The sequence below is a fragment of the Lithobates pipiens genome, unplaced genomic scaffold (genome assembly GCF_037356315.1).
Source record: "Lithobates pipiens isolate NorthernLeopardFrog02 unplaced genomic scaffold, aLitPip1_a1.2 Scaffold_16, whole genome shotgun sequence".
NCBI lineage: Eukaryota > Metazoa > Chordata > Amphibia > Anura > Ranidae > Lithobates > Lithobates pipiens.
The window spans coordinates 111,601,884-111,620,260 of record NW_027507748.1 but is presented as its reverse complement, the minus strand read 5'-3'; the positions used below and the strand labels follow the sequence as shown (position 1 = coordinate 111,620,260).

The 18,377-nt window shown below is 42.7% G+C and overlaps 1 protein-coding gene across 1 annotated transcript in view; it reads right to left on the bottom strand.

Annotated features, from left to right (window-relative positions):
* Positions 1–18,377, bottom strand: part of CTNS (cystinosin, lysosomal cystine transporter) — a 54,136-nt gene that overhangs the window by 6,681 nt on the left and 29,078 nt on the right. Inside the window, exons 7-10 of the mRNA XM_077480268.1 lie at positions 17,981–18,080; positions 17,777–17,896; positions 13,283–13,453; positions 8,376–8,493 (exon numbers count right to left, since the gene is read on the bottom strand). Coding sequence (XP_077336394.1) covers positions 8,376–8,493; positions 13,283–13,453; positions 17,777–17,896; positions 17,981–18,080 — 509 coding nt within the window. The remainder of the gene's footprint in view (positions 1–8,375; positions 8,494–13,282; positions 13,454–17,776; positions 17,897–17,980; positions 18,081–18,377) is intronic.

Here is an 18,377-nt window from a genome sequence, read left to right as displayed (position 1 = left end):
ATACTATCTTCTGTATGGTATCTATAACCAGCCCCCGAGTACCGTAATCTCCTTGATGGTTTTAAGGAGAATCTTCCTAGGTTGAGAATCCAACCTAGAGATTTCAGATATTTACGGCTGAGATCAGACTCTGGTCTTAGGCTTGATTCGCACTAATGCGTTTTTTTTATGCATTTTGCAGAAATGCAGGGAAATTTTTTAACATGGGTTCCTATGGAACATGTTCACATCAATGCATTTCGTGCCTCTGCGTTTTTGGAAAGGGTCGGCGACTTTTTTTTCATGCAAAATTCAGCGTTTTGCATGTAATAGAAGTCAATGGACCCTCATCAAAAACACAAGTACCGCGTTTTTACCATGATTTTGTGGGGTTTTTTCCACTTTGTTTTTCAGTTTTTTCACTGTATATAGCTGGTTGCTAAGCAACCACAGTGTAAAAAAAACCCGCAAAACGCTGCAAAAATGCTCAAAAGCAACATGCATAGATGTGAATCAAGCCTTAGACCTGAGACTGAATTATCTATTAAAAGTAGATCTTCTAATAGGCTAGGACCACTATGCCTTGAGCCGTTAACCTGGCTAAAGGAGGTGCCAGAATCTTTCAGAACATTTGTGGTGCTGTGGCTAAGCCGAATGGCAGGGTCAAAACTGAAAAAAATAATTTTTATATTTCAAACCGCAGAAATTTCTGGTAAGCGGGAGAATTTGGCACATGGAGATATGCAACTCCCCTCCTTGCAGGATGGACACAGCCGATCGAATTCTGAAAGGATCGGATGTTTAAGTGCCGATTCAGATCTTTGAGATCTAGAATGGGTCTTACCTCTCTGTTTAGTTCTGGAACCTTAAAAGGTTTGAGCCAAAAAAACCTTATTCCACTAAGGGAATCTCTGATATCACGACTGGGATAATAGCTGATCCAGAGGCCAGATAGAGAGACTTTTTTTTTCTGGATCCTTAGGAACATTCTCAGAGGAGACAAACTCTTGCATAAAGACTGCCACATCAGCAGCCCAAGGACCCCACAGGCAGCACCCAAACAGGGACCCGAACCCCGGACCCTCAGATCAAAGCTGACTGAGCCATCCGGGCTCCTGGAACTCTAGTCGTAACCTAGAGAAAAAAATTGCATAAATCCCTCTGCTCTTGACATTGTTCCTGCCAGATTTTGAGAATCGCAGGACCTTTCCCCTCATACAAACGAACGGGGGTGCTCCTTCATGAGAAGGCTTTAGCATTCTGCTTTAAGGGCTTTCTCCCCTCCAAGATCCTGGTGCTGCCCTTGGGGACTTTCCCCTGAACCTGACGATTAAGACCGTTGAGACTGCCTAAAGGCAGATTTCAAGAAGCGAGAGTTTGGGACTTTAAATGAGACTGAAGTCTCCATCCCTGTGCATACATAAAAGGAGAAGGTTGGGACTTTGAGTGAGGTAGGCTAATGAGACCAGAGGATCCAACACCATTATATCAAACCATTTATTAATGAACAGTGGCATTATAAGGTATTATAAATATATATACATCTGTGGTACTTTTTACACATAATAGCCAACCCCCAGATGGTACAGGGCAACAAATCCGTAAAAGATGATACACCCATATGGAATGCATAATCACACAATATCCAAAAAAAAGTCTGTTGGTATGTATCCCTGATAAAATAAATATAGATAAGGTGCATGTCGTAATCCCAATGCTTTTCATGTATCAAAACACTCTTTGGGGGCAATTAGCACCAACATCTAAAAAAAAAAGAGAAGAAAACAGTAGGAGGGGTAAGGACAATGATAATTGAAAGTGCATTGTGGACAAAAGAGTATGCATATAGTGGAAGTGAAGAACCACTGACCCCAAATGAGTACTCACATGCCAGAAAAATATGAACTCCATGTTGTCCGCAGTCAAGCCACCAAATAAGTCTGGTCCGGGAGCTGAGGGAGGAGCTCAAAAAAGTGAGGAGGGGGCCAAGCACACACAAAGGTCCCCATTTATAAGTATATCCATACTGGTACAGGATGAGGGTAAAGGTTGTATAGTAATAAGAGTAGTATAAATAGAATACAACTCGAGGCTTAATACAGGCCCTCATTTAACAAATATATAAAAGAAAAAAACCTTATAGTGATTCCTTTACCTATGAGTGACCGGCAATGTCTAACCCAGTAGTGGACAGTGCTGCCCGAGAACAGGTTAGCAAGAAATGAGGACTCTTTATGTAGCTGGCCACCCCCCCAAAGCCAAAGAAGACTCCACCCAACGTCACCCGGTACAGACACTAATGCGAAGGGAGGACTCCACCAGCGTGGCGGCTGCCGCCGCTCATAGCTGATGGACGCTGCAGTCCACGTGTCTGCACGGGGAGGAAATACACAACGCTGAACATCGTGACGGCCAATCGGACGTCACATGCACAGCGTGGAGGGGTGACGTTGACGCATGGAGGGAAACCCACCCCAATCCCCAGCCGCCACCAGTGACAGGTGGAGGAGGAGAAAGGGGGAGGGATCCCGCCGTGCCTCGCAGATCCCAGAACTAAGACAGAAAGGCCAGCCGACAGACGCGGACTCCGCAGAGACATACAGGCAGCAGCACCAAAAGGAGGATGGGGTTAAAAAAAAAAAAAAAAAAGACCAGGCAAAAAAAAATCATAAAGTAAAGAAATAAATAAAAAATAATAATTAAAACACCTTGGTGGGAGGTCATATAAAGAATATATGTGTAAAAACCCACTGAACAAACCCTGCTGAAGGGCTAATGATTCAGGGTAAGTGCCCTATGGAATAGTATCCATGATGGTAAGGTTTGCCAAAGGACTCAAGAGCGCACCTCCATCCCTATATCAAATTTCAAGAAGCGAGAGTTTGGGACTTTAAATGAGACCGAAGTCTCCATCTCTAAAGGCAGATGCCCCAGGCATAGGAGAGGCAGCACGATTAAACAAGAAATGTTTGAACCTCCTTTTACTGGTAAAGAGAGCTTTACCCTATTGGATGTACTTATCCACTCCAAATAGCCGTACCCCAGGAAGGGACACAGATTGACTAAGAGTTTTCACATGGTGCTTCGGCCGATCAATATTTCAGCCACGGAACGCTGCGAGAATGCACTAGTCCAAGCACAAGCCATAAGGCTTAAATGATAGTCTATCATAGCATCTGTGAGACACAGTACGTCAGATACACCAGCCCTTTGCCGGGCGTGCTGATCAGGCAGAATTTCAGGTATCTCACAAACTGTTCCTTAACCCTTAGAAGTCCACATTTTTCAATGAATTAGCGTGAATCAAAATGTGCTCCACCAAAATGGTGGAGCAGACGTTAAAGGGTTAATGGACTGAGATACACCAATTGCAGCAAGAACTGCAAAAGACATCTCGTCTTTAAAAGGAAGTTCCAACCTTAATTTGCTGGATCCTTTAACATCAGTGCATTATCCACCGGAAATGTGAGACTCTGCTCACTGAGGCGATTGCAGCATCAATTGCTGGAACCCCCACATTTCTTCATAGAAATGTTCCCATTCAGAATACATAAGCTATGCATGAATAGGAAAAAACATCCCCAGATGGCGGAGGTTCAAATTAACCTTATTAGATGTAGATACCCCAAGAGCCTGTGCTACAAAATGGTTAAGTAAGGGAGTAGACAAACACCTTTTTTTTTTTTTAAGGGTAGAAGAAAAAAACAAAAACGTTTGTATAATATATACAGGGACTGAAGTGTTCTACCCTTGACGGCTCATCTGACTAGCCGTATCCCTCTCAGGGGAGGATGACATTCTTTTGGAAAAGGTTTTTAGCTTGTTGTATACCATTGACTCCTTAGAACCCTTAGAGGAGTTCCTGGTCCCTTTGCCACTCATAGCTTACAGCACAAAGCAGAGGCACTACCAGCAAAAGCATGTAAACTTGTTAGGCTATAGGAGTTGATTTTCCCGCACGAGCGGCGTCCTGCAGCATGGCAGGGGGGGGGTGTTAAATCCGCCGCTCTCTCGAGCAGCCGCGGTCTGCTCTCTAAAGAAAAAAAAACATTTTTTTTTTTAAACAAGGCAGATGGTCTGGCATACTAAAAAGAGAGAAAACGCCAATCTGGGGGCACAGGAAGAGCTCAGACCCCCAGAGAGTCTGTGCCGGCTGAAGGAGAGGAGAGTGAAGGCTTCTGCTGTTTCCAGTGTCAGGATGGTACAGCCCCCAGTGGTGACACATAGGCATGACAACACAATACATAGAAGGAGAAATTCCTGAGAAAATCCCCCTTACCTTATCCTCACAGCAGGGTTTTATCAAAGATAAAAACCAAATCTTCACCCTTCACAGTAGGCTCTGAGACCTTAAAGCAAACCTTCAGGAACCAGGGAACTCAGGTTATCCCACAATCCTGGACCTGCGACAGCACCCTGCCTGTAAAAACTGTATGGCCTTACTACCAAAAAGTACTGGATCCCAGGGCCCAGCTCTCTAAAGAGAAGTGTTTGCAAGCAAAACCTTGTTTCTTCGGATTACGAGGCCCGGGTACCATTCATTTAGCCCATTACAAAGACATCAGAACAGATCCGGTCAGCATGGCTGGCTCTAATCAAAGGATTACTGCCCGTGGAGCTCAGCACAGCACATCTTTACTCATGCCCTTAGACATTGGCGAAAAACGGAGGACTCCAAGTAATGGGAGGGGTTATATGGAAGTATACACCTTAGTGGCGTGCCAGTGTCCAGCACCTGTCGGTCCAATATAACCCATATAGTAATTACTATGGCTCTTTGTCCCCTAATGTAAGAAAATAAAATCAATCTTTACAAGGTTCCAAGGTGGAGGGCAAACGGATGAACAGCAATTACCAGTCCATTAATCAATAGGTTCTCTCACAACCTACCTGCAATTGAACGGGCACCAGACATGATGTTATCAAAGACCCTAACGCCCTGAGGGAAGGGAGAAACGCAGAGTCAGACGCAGCTTGCGGCACTATCACGTCTGATGCCCGATGCCTGTCCTCCACTTTGGAACTTTGTAAAGATTGATTTTAATGAATTAAACAAGACGTGCTTTACTACGCGGGCTCTTTCTCCATATGTTTGTGCCTGAAAACACCCCAGGAAGGATCGCACCCAGGAGTTGGTGTTTTCATCACCCCGCTCCCCACCCCGCTGCTAAGCCTACCCTGACCCGCAACGCAGTAGTCCTTGGGGGTCCATTGAATCTAGTGAGTTCAACCCGGGGGGGGGGGGGGGGGTAGGGGTGGTGTGGTGTGGATCTGTATGCACCTGTTTATAAGATCACATGTTTTTCAGTAGGGTTGCGCCGATACCGTGTATTTGCACAAATATTGGTACTCGTGCAAATGCACCGATACCTGAAACCGATGCTTTCAGGCTTGGTTCTTTGAGCTCTCAGTGGGTCTACCCTGTTAACAGCTGAAGTGTTAAAGAAGTCCAGTAATTGGAGACGTCCAAAAAAATAAATAAAAAAAATAAAAATAAAAAGCACCCGCAATGTTTATTAACAACATTGCTCAGCTGAAACACTAAAATTAAAAGAAACATTTTCTTTTTGAATCGAATAATTTTCCTGCTTATTAACATATGTTTACACATTTCACATTGAAAAAGCGCAAAATGTAAAAAAAAAAAAAAAATCTATTTATTTAATTTGTAAATAACTTTTCAATGCTTTGTACCATTGCTGACAGCTAAAGTGAAAACAAAACTGAGAACTGCTATATGTTTATGTGCACGTCTTTTTTGGATTTACATTGGTCACATGCTTAATATTGATTTGCACTATTACTAGCACAGCAGCACCTGTGAAAAGAACCTTCCAACTAGAAGTTTATACATATTTGCAAGTGTTTTTTTAAGCTTTCACTGGCTACATGCTTGATACATTTGTTTTTTTTAGTTTATTAATGTTGCACTTCATTTTTTATGCACTACAGTTGCACTTTATTGTAGTTATTCAGGCTGTCAGTGCCGTGGTACTTATACCCTTTTTTTCCCAATAGAATTAGTAACGGGTCACCCTGCACGGATCGGCACACGCCGCGAACTGCGGAGCGCTCCGCGGTCTCGGCCTTAGGAAAGGCCACGGCTTCGGCCTAGCTCAGAATCAGCGGCCATCTTTCTACACCCAATGTGATCGCTCCGTCAAATGACAGAGCGATCACTTGTAAACGAACCGGCGTCGTCATGATGCCAGTTCCTCTCTCCCCTCCGTGTACAGATCTGCAGCCATCCCTCAATACTCTGAAATACTCTGCAGTACCCTGCCAATACCCTGCCATAACCAGTCAATACTCTGCCACAATACTCTGCCATACCCAGCCACAACTCTGCAATACCCAGCCATGCTCAGCCAAAATTACAGTGGGGGAGATGACGTGGATATTACAGTGGGGACTATATGGTGGTGGAATTTTCACAGGTTTTTGCAAATTCAATTATTATTTTCTGATCCGAAAAATGATCCGATCCGTGACTCTGATCCGATCCGTGAGTTTTTTGATCCGTTGCACCCCTACACTTAAATGTTTTATGCAGAATTAAGTTACAAAAATAAATATTAACAACAACTTTATAAGTTCCCCTCAGCAGTGCCTCACCTGTGTCCATTATTGCAGCGTGACCTGTGCCCATTATTGTAGTGTGACCTGTGCCCATCATTGCAGCATCACCGCGCCCCACATTGCAGCCTCACCGTGCCCCCAAATTGCAGCCTCACCGTGCCCCCAAATTGCAGCCTCACCGTGCCCCCAAATTGCAGCCTCACCGTGCCCCCAAATTGCAGCCTTGCCAGGGCAAAGGAAGTGAGAGGGCGGCCGGATCATGACGAGTTAGAGGAGAGCCAGGATCACAGAGCGGTAATACACGTAACAGCTGATATTGAAACGGTCTCTGCTCCGTTCACTCTCATACAGCCCTGCCTCCTCCTAACCCCGCGCCTGTAATAGAATGCATCCCAGCTTTGGACCTGTATTCTGTCTATTACAGGCGCGGGGTTAGGAGGAGGTGGGGCTGTGCGAGAGTGAACAGAGCGGAGACAGTTTCAATGTCAGCCGTTACGGCGTGTATTACCGCTCTGCGATCCCGCGGCTCTCCTCTAACGCCATGCACTCTTCCACCGGGAGAACGGCTCCCGATCAACTCCGCCCGCCGGCGGTGCTCACCCCCCCCCCAATCCCAGGCAGCCCGGCTCCTCGCCAGCCCTCATTTTCTACTCACAAAATGCAAGTAGCCTAGCGGAAAATTTGAGGGCTGTCATAGAGGTCATTATGCAGCTGTTACTCCTACAGCTAAGCAGCTCTGTACCTGTAGATGCAATGAGGGAAATTGACTAGGAATGAGAGAACCAGAATCTGCAGCAGCTGTGCATAGTAACCAGTCCATTTATGGATTTTATTTTTAATGCTTAAAGTGTTACTAAACCCACAACAATAAAACCAGTCTGTATATGAAGTAAAGCATGCTTGTTAGACTCACTGTGGAACCTAAGGGGGTTAATCCTCTGCATTGTGTAAAAAGGCTGTTTGATCCTCCCCTTCTTCTATAATCCATCTGCTGATAGAACAGAGCCTTGGGGCACACTGCACATGCTCAGTTTGGTGTGTATTGCTAGAGATTTTCTTTTCTTGGGAGAGTGCATGTGATCAGCACTGCCCAGACAGAGGGTCAGGGATCCTGCAGCCTCACAGGACAGTCAGAGCAGAATGAAAACTCCTCCTACAAGTTTTAGCAGACATTGATAGAAGTCACAAGACTGCTATATACTGCTGATGAAAAACAGTATTTAGCAGTTTATATTTACTAAAATAATTGCATTTCCATGTCCTGTGGTAGAACAGATATCATGAATGCAGGGCCCTGGGTTTAGTAACACTTTAACTGAACAAGCTGAAGCTATAAGCCGATTGGTTGCCATGCACAGCTGCTCCAGATCTGTCTGCTCCAGTTTTAGTCCATGCCCCCAAATATATGTGTTTTCCATAGTGATAATTATTTATTTTCAGCAGATATGGAAAATAATTGTCATAGGTTAGTGGCCTAAGCCTTTTAACTCTGTATTGTGCAAACCCGGATCAGAGGCTGGTGTGATGCTGCAAACATTTCTTACACTGTACTATAAAGAAAAGAGCCAGATATTGATTGGATGAATCACTCTGTGTGATCCCACCATCATCCAATACTGATCTTGACATCTCAACTCAAAATTAAGGTCATCCATTGAACAATGCACAACAATTAGTGGAAATAAAATGCATAGCAGAATCAGCAGACATGATATATGTAACCTGATGTATGATGTCCCAGACTGCAGAGTGGTGCCCAATTGTAGGCCTTTGTTCAGAACGGACAATAGCAGTATACAATATATAGTAGTACACACCGTTATTATAAGACTGCAAGAACATTTGGAGAATGCTGAAGCTGCCACCAGTGAAATCAAGCAACACATTTCCAATGCTCCATCCCGCTGTACTTTTCCGGCGGAAATTCATGTATGCCTGAGAAAAAAAACAAAGTCAACTCTAACACCTGCAGCCCAATTTTTAAAAAGACAAAGTTATTATGTACTTAATCACATGAATTTATCTATACGTTTCATTTCTTTAAAGTGTTACTAAACCCACAACAGTAAAATCAGTCTGTATATGCAGGAAAGCATGCTGGTTATATTTACGGTGGAACCTAAGGGGTTAATCCTCCGCATTGTGTAAAAAGGCCATTTGATCCCGTCTTCTCTGATCCTCCTCTTCCAGTGACTCCAGAACATGTCCGCATTAGACGGTTACTGGAGTCAGGCTGCACATGCTCAGTTTGGTGTGTATTGCTAGAGAGTTTTTTTTCTTTTCATGGCAGAGTGCATGTAATCAGCACAGGGCCAATCAGCACTGCTCAGTGCAGTATGAAAACTCTGCCTAAAAACTTTAAGCAGACACTCATAGAAGTCACAACACTGCAACATCCTAGAGAATAAAATGGCGGTCGTTGCAATACTTTCTGTCACACCGTATTTGTGCAGCGGTCTTACAAGCGCACTTTTTTTTTTTTTTAGAAAAAATCTACTTTATTGAATTAAAAATAACACAACAGTAAAGTTAGCCCAATTTTTAGTAAATCAATACCCAACATCTCACGCTTCAAAATTGTGTGGAATGGCAACAAACTTTTACCCTTAAAAATCTTCATAGGCGACATTTAAAAAATTCTATCGGTTGCATGTTTTCATCACAGAGGAGATCTAGGGCTAGAATTATTACTCTCGCTCTACCAATTGCGGCGATACCTCACATGTGTGGTTTGAACGCTGTTTTCACATGCGGGCGCTACTCATGTATGCGTTCGCTTCTGCGCGCGAGCTTGGCGGAATGGGGCGCGTTTAAAAAATTTTTTTATTTATTTTACTTTTCCTTTTTTTTTTTAAACTGTTTAAAAAAAAAAAAAAAAAAGAAAAAAAACACGACACTTTTATTCCTATTACAAGGAATGTAAACATCCCTTGTAATAGAAAAAAAGCATGACAGGACCTCTTCTCTTAAATGTGAGATCTGGGGTAAAAAAGATCTCAGATCTCATACTTACACAAAATGCAATAAAAAAAATAAAAATAAATTGTCATTTAAAAAAAATTGGCCCTTTAAGAGCTATGGGCAGAAGTAACATTTTGACGTTGGTTCCGCCCTGCATTGTCATAGAGACGGGTGGGGGCCATCTTTCCCTCACTCGTCTCCATGTCAGCCTAGGGGACACACGCGATCGCCTCCGCCGCTGGCTTTGGATCATGGCGGGAGGGTAAGGGGCCCTCTCCCACCACCGATAAAAGTGATCTTGCGGCAAATCCGCTGCAGAGACCACTTTTATCTTGTAGCCGACCGAACACGGGGATACCGGTATTATGGCAGTTAGCTGCTGCCATAACGATATCCTTCCCCAAAGTAGGGATGTACATCGGCGTGCGGCAGTCGGCAAGTGGTTAAATTTAAACAAGGGAGGGACACAATTATTGTTTCGCTTGTAACACTCCTTACAAAACATCAGATAGACCCAACTGGATGTTACGGATAGGGAGTCACATGTAAATATTAAATATATTGAGACTGCTCTTTTTGTAAATGCTAATATTCAAACTACAAAAATTTTACTATATGCCGGGGGTCTTCTATGTGTTAACACAAAGGATTCCTCAGTCCTCAAAATCTGTGCAAACAGCAGTAAGATCCCTTTCACATTGTTACTTGAGGAACCTGACCTGTAAAATACAATATTTCCCACTTCATTTTATGGCTGAGCACAGTATCAAGTTCGACTTGCAGCATCACCTGCTGGTGAAGTCTGGAACTGTGAACATTTTTTTCTTAACCACTTGCTTACTGGGCACTTAAACCCCCCTCAGTCCCAGACCAATTTTCAGCTTTCAGCACTGATGCACTTTGAATGACAATTGCGCGGGCATACAACACTGTACCCAAATGACATTTTTATCATTTTTTTCCCCACAAATAGAGCTTTCTTTTGGTGGTATTTAATTACAGCTGGGAGTTTTATTTTTTGCTAAACAAACAAAAAAAGATGCAAAAAAAAAAAAAAAATCATGTTTAATAGTTTGTTATAAAATTTTGCAAACGAGTCATTTTTCTCCTTCATTGAAGTGCGCTGATTAGGCGGCACTGATAGGCTGCACTGGTGGGCACTGATGGGCTGCATTGGTGGGCACTGATGGGCTGCACTGGTGGGTACTGATAGGCATAGTTAAGGCGGCACTAATAGGCACAGATAAGGCGGCACCGATGGGCACAGATAAGGCGGCACTGATGGGCAAATATGGGCACAGATAAGATGGCACGGATGGGTGGCACGGATGGGCACTGATAGGTACCACTGATAGATGGGACTGATGGGCACTGATAGGTGGTACTGATAGGTGGCTCTGATAGGTGGCACTGCTGGGCACTGATGGGCGGCACTGCTGGGCACTGGTAGATGACACTGATGGGCACGGATAAGTGGCACTGGGGTGCAGCACCTTTGAGGCAGATTGTGGGCACTGCTGGGTGGCACTGTGGGTGGCACTGCGGGCACTGCTGGGTGGCACTTACTTTTTAGACATGTGGCACTGCAGGGGGCAGGTGGGCACTAGCAGGGCTGGCCGTGATCGGGACATCAGTCGATTACCGGCTCCGTTATATCACATGATCAGCTGTCATTGGCTGACAGCTGATCACGTGATAAGGGGTCGGGATCGACCCCTTGCACGGATCAGTGATCAGGCAAGTCTCATAGACTCGCCGATCACAGAGCGCGCCGCGCGCGCCCCTCAGGGGGCGCGCAGGCCGCTCGTGCACGGGACTACGTCAATAGACGTAGTCCCGGAAAAGGAGATCCGCGCTGTAGCCGTCATTTGGCTATAGCGCGGATCTCAAGTGGTTAAACCAAATAGTATAATGTTGCTGTAGCAAGTTAAACTGCAAAAGAAATCTAACTTTAAAATTTTTGTCCTGAGCAAACTCAGGGATTGCAGGATGGCCAGTGCTGAGACAAGGTAATCTAGAGCCCAGGGCGAGCGTGCCAAACTGTGCCCCCCCCCCCCTCAGTTAGGTATATATATATATATATATATATTTGGAAGCAGGCATAATTTTAGTTTTTTCAGGTATTTACCAAAACATATATAAGCTATAGTTATATAATGGATATGGGCTGAAAGTGCACACTCTCAGGCTTAATTTCAGGGTATGTACATCCAGGTCAGAGGAAGGGTTTAGGGATTACAGCTCTAAAGAATAGCCATTTCCCCTTTTTCCAAGGGACCAAAAATAATTGCACAATTAAATCAAATTCGGTTTCATGGCCAGGTGTGGGCTAGTCCTTTGTTATTTCTTCATTATTTAAGCAGGTAAAAGGTCTGGAGTTGATTCTAAGTGTGGTATTTGCATTTGGAATCTATTGCTGTGAACCAGGGATGTAGATACAGGGGAGGGGGTGGGGTTGGGGGTTGAAGCCAACCCCCCCCCCCCCCCCAGAGCATCAGTGTAGATTGCAGAAGTAGCAGCTATGTGTGCGCTAACTAGTGGTGCTGGTTGCGCCACCATGGCCGCACTCGCCACTGACACACAAACGCTGTGTTGTGTGCTGATTGAGCCTGGCATGCTATTACACCACCTGACCACGGGGGCACGCTGGCCCGGGCTATTGGGCTTGGCTTAGGCTGAGGGAGGCTCTGTCAGCAGGGAGGGGCAGGGCCAAGAGCTCCACTGATGCTCTGAGCCTGCCCTGCCCCATGCAGTCGAGAAACCAAGTGGGAGTGCCTCCCCAGACTGCTGGAAGCCCCGCCCACGAGAGCCCCACCCCTGGCCGCTGAGTAGCAGCAGTTGAGCTCGGCTGGCCAGGTGGGTGTTTCTGCTCATATACACTGCCTCACTGTTATGCTAAACCCTCACTTACATTGTTGTTTACCCCCCTGTATAGCTGTGCATTGCTGAAAGGTAAAAATTTTTAAAATGGCTACTTGATCATCTCATGTAGTATGTTCCATTTGCAGTCTCTGGTTATCTCCTGTAATCCATCCACAGTCTCTGGTTATCTCCTGTAATCCATCCACAGTCTCTGGCTATCTCCTGTAATCCATCCACAGTCTCTGGCTATCTCCTGTAATCCATCCACAGTCTCTGGCTATCTCCTGTAATCCATCCACAGTCTCTGGCTATCTCCTGTAATCTATCTGCTGCGCTCTCCCAGTGGACAGGCAATCTTCTAGGACCTGCCACGTTTCCAAGAAGATTGCTGAGATGGAGGGGCTGCCTAGGGGGAGAGGAGGAGTCGCCTAGGTGGGCTGTAGGTGAAAGCAGGAAGTGGGACAGGAAGCCCCACTCAAAATTAAGCACCCCCCCCCCCAAAAAAAAAAATAACATGCCAAATGTGGCATGTAAGTGGGATAGGAATGCTTAAAGCTTTTGGGTGGAACTCTGCTTTAACAGAACTTTGTCACACTGCTCTAATGTCTAGCATAGCAACCAATCAGTGCGTGGTAATGATAAGCAGTAATCTATAGCTACCAATCAGTGAGCAGTAATAATGTGCAGTAACCTCTAGCAGCCAATCAGTGAGCACTGCTTCACATGGGGAGAAACTGTACTGACTAAGATTTCTGCACACAGGATCGAGGAACAGTTCACAGACAACCCAGTCAACAGCAGTATGTATGGGCAAATGTAATCACACACTGCTTTACCACCCCCCCCCCCAGCATTCAGTGTTATGTGTAAGGAATAACATTCATCACTTGAGACAGGTTACCTGTGGGAAGTATTTCATGAGAGTAATAGCCAGTTTTATGTAGGAAAAGCAGAACAGGAACTGAAGCCAAGTGATTCTCCCCGCCACCGTCACAAACAACATGGAGAACGCAAAGAGCCAGGCAATGACAAGTAGACCGATGGACACTTTGGAAACCCTTTGTTCTCCTCTCTGAAGAAGAAAATCAAATACATTAAGCATATGCATGCATGCAGAAGCACTTAAAAATAAGTTACCTTTTTGTATGCGGAATCAAGGATGAATTACAATGGCGATATGCTAAGGGTATGCAATATACAATATTACAAAATATATGTAATGTGCTATAATAACAGCTAGCATAGATCTTATAGAAGTGCTCCAGCCGAATGGAAAAGCAACATATTATTAATAACCATTTGATCTCCGGAAGGTTTTACCCCCTTCATGACCAGGGCATTGTTTGCTCTTCAGCACTGTGCTACATTAACTGGCAATTGCCTGGTCATGCAATACTGTATGCAAAAAAAAAAAAAAAAATTATATTATATTTATATATATATATATATATATATATATATATATATATATATATATATATATATATATATATATATATATATATATATATATATATATATATATATATATATTTTTTTTTTTTTTTTTTTTTTTTTTTTTTACAGGAATAGAGCTTTCTTTTGGTGGTGTTTGATTAAAAAAAAAAAAAAAAGTTTTTATTTAAGTTTGGAAAACAAATAAAATATTTTCTACTTTTAAAACATCCAATAAAAACAAATTAATTTCTTTATACATTTAAGACAACATGTATTCTGTTACATGTCTTTGGCAAAAAAAATCCCAATAAGTATATATTATTTGGTTTGTGCAAAAGTTAAAGGTGACTACAAACTATGGTAAACAGTTGTGATCATAAGTTTACATACCCTGGCAGAATTTATGATTTCTTGGCCATTTTTCAGAGAATATGAATGGTAACAAAAACTTTTCTTTCACTCATGGTTAGTGTTTGGCTGAAACCATTTATTATCAATCAACTGTGTTTTTAAATCATAATGGCAACAGAAACTACCCATACCCCACTTCTTAATACTATGTCTTGCCCCCTTTAACATCAATGGCAGCTTGAATTCTTTTGTGGTATCTGTGGATGAGGCTCTTTATTTTCTCAGATGGTAAAGTTGCCCATTCCTCTTGGCAAAAAGCCTCCAGTTCCTGTAAATTCTTGAGCTGTCTTGCGTGAATGGCACGTTTGAGATCTCCCCAGAGTGGCTCAATGATATTGAGGTCAGGAGACTGAGATGGCCACTCCAGAACGTTCACTTTATTCTGCTGTAGCCAATGATAGGTTGACTTGGCCTTGTGTTTTGGATCATTGACATGTTGGAATGTCCAAGTACATCCCATGCGCAGCTTCCCGGCTAATGAATGCAAATGTTCCTCCGATATTTTTTGATAACATACTGCATTCGTCTTGCCAACAATTTAGACCAAATTTCCTGTGACTTTGTAGCTCATACATCCCCAAAACATCAGCGATCCACCTCTGTACCTTTCATCATAGGTCTTGTTGACTCCTCTCCAAATGTAGCATTTATGGTTGTGGCCAAAAAGCAAAATTTTGGTCTCATTACTCCAAATGACATTGTGCCAGAAGGTTTGAGGCTTGTCTCTGTGCCGTTTGGCGTATTGTAAGAGGGATATTGCATAGTAACGGCTTTCTTCTGGCGATTCCACCATGCAGCCCATCTTTCTTCAAGTGCCTCCTTATTGTGCATCATCTTGAAACAGCCACACCACATGTTTTCAGAGACCCCTGTATTTCACCTAAAGTTATTTGTGGGTTTTTCTTTGCATCCCGAACAATTTTCCTGGCAGTTGTGGCTGAAATTATAGTTGGTCCACCTGATCGTGGTTTGGTTTCACCAGAACCCCTCATTTTCCACTTCTTGATTAGAGTTTGAACACTGCTGATTGCCATTCTCAATTCCTGGGATATCTTTTTGTATCCTTTTCCTGTTTTATTCAGTTCAACTAGCTTTTCCCCTTTGTCAGTTCTTTTGCTTACCCCATGACTCAGAATCTGAAAAACTCAGTGCAGCACTTGATGAAAGATGCAAGGGTCTGCCAAGAGTCCAGAAACTCATTGACCTTTTATACACACACACTAATTACAAGCAAACAGATCACAAGTGAGGACGGTTACCTTTAATAGCCATTCAAACCCCTTTCTGTCAACTTGTGTGCATGTTATAAAGCCAAAATCACCAGGGTATGTAAACTTTTGAACAAGGTAATTTGGGTAGTTTCTGTTGCCATTATGATTTAAAAAGAGTAAACACAGTTGATTGACTATAAATGGCTTCAGCCAAACACTAACCATGAGTGAAAGAAAAGTTTTTGTGTTAGCATTCATATTCTCTGAAAAATGGCCAAGAAATCATAAACTATGCCAGGGTATGTAAACTTATTTACATAACTGTATATGCCAATTTGCACTACAAGCAATTTCTATAAGGACTCATTTTGCTTACATTAGCTTGAGTGGCACCATCTTTAGCACGTCATTTATGCACATACCATTTATGTGTTTATTTATAATATTTTAAGCACTGCACTCAAGTTGTATATGTTATCACTCATAAGTTAGAAGATTTCTTTATACAGCTTCACATAGCAGATCAATAGCCAATAATAAAATGCATGTTTTGCAGGTAATAGGATGCGTAATTATTTTACACAGGAGCGTGCAAAGTATTGCACCCACGATCAGTGGATTGCAGGTACAGTGTCAGGCTCCTGCAGACATTTCAGCTCTCTGCCTGTACCTCTGTATGGGCTTTACGATACTAAACTGGCAGATGTGTCAATGGACTACAAGCACATGCGTAGCCCATTACAAGTCTCTTTGCCAAGGTGGCAGACAAGACTTGTAGTTTTTAGGATGCAACTGCATATGACAGCTGCTCTTAAATTTTATTGATATTGCTACAAATTATTTTTATTATAATTTTAAAAGATGCTTTAGTGCTTGTAAATACTCCCTGGCTGGTAAACAAAATGGCTTCCCACAGACTTCTGGTTACTCGGTGATGTCATAGCAGGCTCCACGTTATGTGTTTCGTCGCACCTGATGTCTTTTGGGGCATGGACACCATGCTGGGTCATCGAGATTTATATAGTAAGTGGAAAGCCAAGCCTGACTTTGGATTCCATTGCATTTGGTCTGTACCGTTTAACCAAGTCTCACACTGAATCAGCCCTTTGTTTATAGCACAGAGACTGGGCTCTCACTGAGAGCTTTGGGTCTCGTACTAACTATCGGGACCCAGGACTCCCAGTTCCAGGTGACCTGATCGCCTCTGACTGGCTATCACAGTGATCAGTCACTGTGAGCCCATATACTTGTGTTTATTTGCTCTCCTTGCAGGAGATGAAGCTGTAAATAAAAAAAGTGTGTAGAAAAATTTTATAAAAAATTAAAATATAACTAAAAGGAAAAACGTTTTTTCCGTTTTGGATAGGCGTAGAGATAGAACACCTGTCAGCTGTCAATGTCTCCATTGAGGAGATTCACCCTCTCCATTTATCCTGTTTACCATTATCATTTAAACTGAAAGCAAAAGAAAATCCCCAGAAAAGTAATAGAGGGGAATTTTCCAATGGGGGACACTAGTTGCGGTGACCTGGGAGTCCCCAAGGAATTCCCTTAAATTTGCAGGGATTTCCTCTCACCTCCTGTTTGGCTATAGGACAGGAAGTCAAGTGAAATCCCCGCAATGGGACACAGATGGCAAAAATAAATCTGACAGGGGTTATAACTCTCCCCTTCTCTATCCAAACTGAAAAAAATACGGGATAAAAAATATAAAGAAAAAAATATATAACAAAATCAAGGTTTGCCAGGGTTAGTGTTAGGGTCAAGGTCGGGGTCAAAATGCCACAGTCAGCATATTTTGGGTAGAATTCATTTTTATTTTTTTTAATTAGTATTGGTGTCAGTGTGTTTCAGGCAAGATAAAGAAAATGCAAAATGTGCACCCTTTGTTTCTGGGCCCTACTACAGTACAAACTAATATACACATATGTGGTATCGCTGTGATCATCAGGAGCAGGCAATATTTTTGGGGATTTTTCCCAAAAAGTTACAGCTAAATTTGAAAAAAAAAAGAAAAATTATTTTTACTATTTTGGGTCAGTTTTCCTTTGATGATAAAAAAAATAATAAAAAAAAATATCAGGGAGATAACTATTACCATTTACCACCAACAGAAAGCCCAACAAGGTATAATCCCACCTGGATACACAAATTAGTTTTACTAACACATGTCAAAGTTGCAAAGTTGTGTTTAGGCATTAAGATTTGTTTTACCCTCAGGTGGGAAGGAGTTAAATACGTGCCAACTGTTGCCTAAATTACATGGCAGCATTCAGCTCTGATGTCACAAGACAACAAACTAAGTAAACCAACGACTAAATTGTAAAGGAGCTTACGTCATAAATGCAGCATTGAATAATAGTAATGAGGGTTAGCAGCACCGCATGGAGACTAAAAAACACATCGTTGGCATCAACTGGGATCACTCCATTGGGGTTGACATGAAGAAATTGTTCCTGGAAGAGATATTAAATCAGCTCTGTTATTACTCCAGTAGACTATGGGAGATATTGTTAACACCACAACAAAACATAACTTACCCTAATGTATGGAATCCAGAAGAGTCCAACATTAAAAACACTATAAGATATGAAGCCAGTGAGATTTAATGCCAGGAAGTCAAAGCTTAGGCCTACAACGCTGCAATATAATGGAGATAATGGATGTTAATGCAATCTCTTCTATTTTATACACTCAGATACTAATGGTAAAAATAGCTCAGTCTATGTTATTTGGAAACTCTTAAATTGCATTCCTGAATGTTTAGGTGTCACATGAAATTTGTTTTATAGGTTAAAACACAAATAATTCTGTTAACCCGACATTTCATATCTTGATATGTGCCTCCTGTACTATGTACTTGTATGAGAAAGTATCCTGTCCTCTTTGTATTGTTTCCTTTGTGTGAAATTCCTGGTGTTCCTGCCAGTCCCTCTG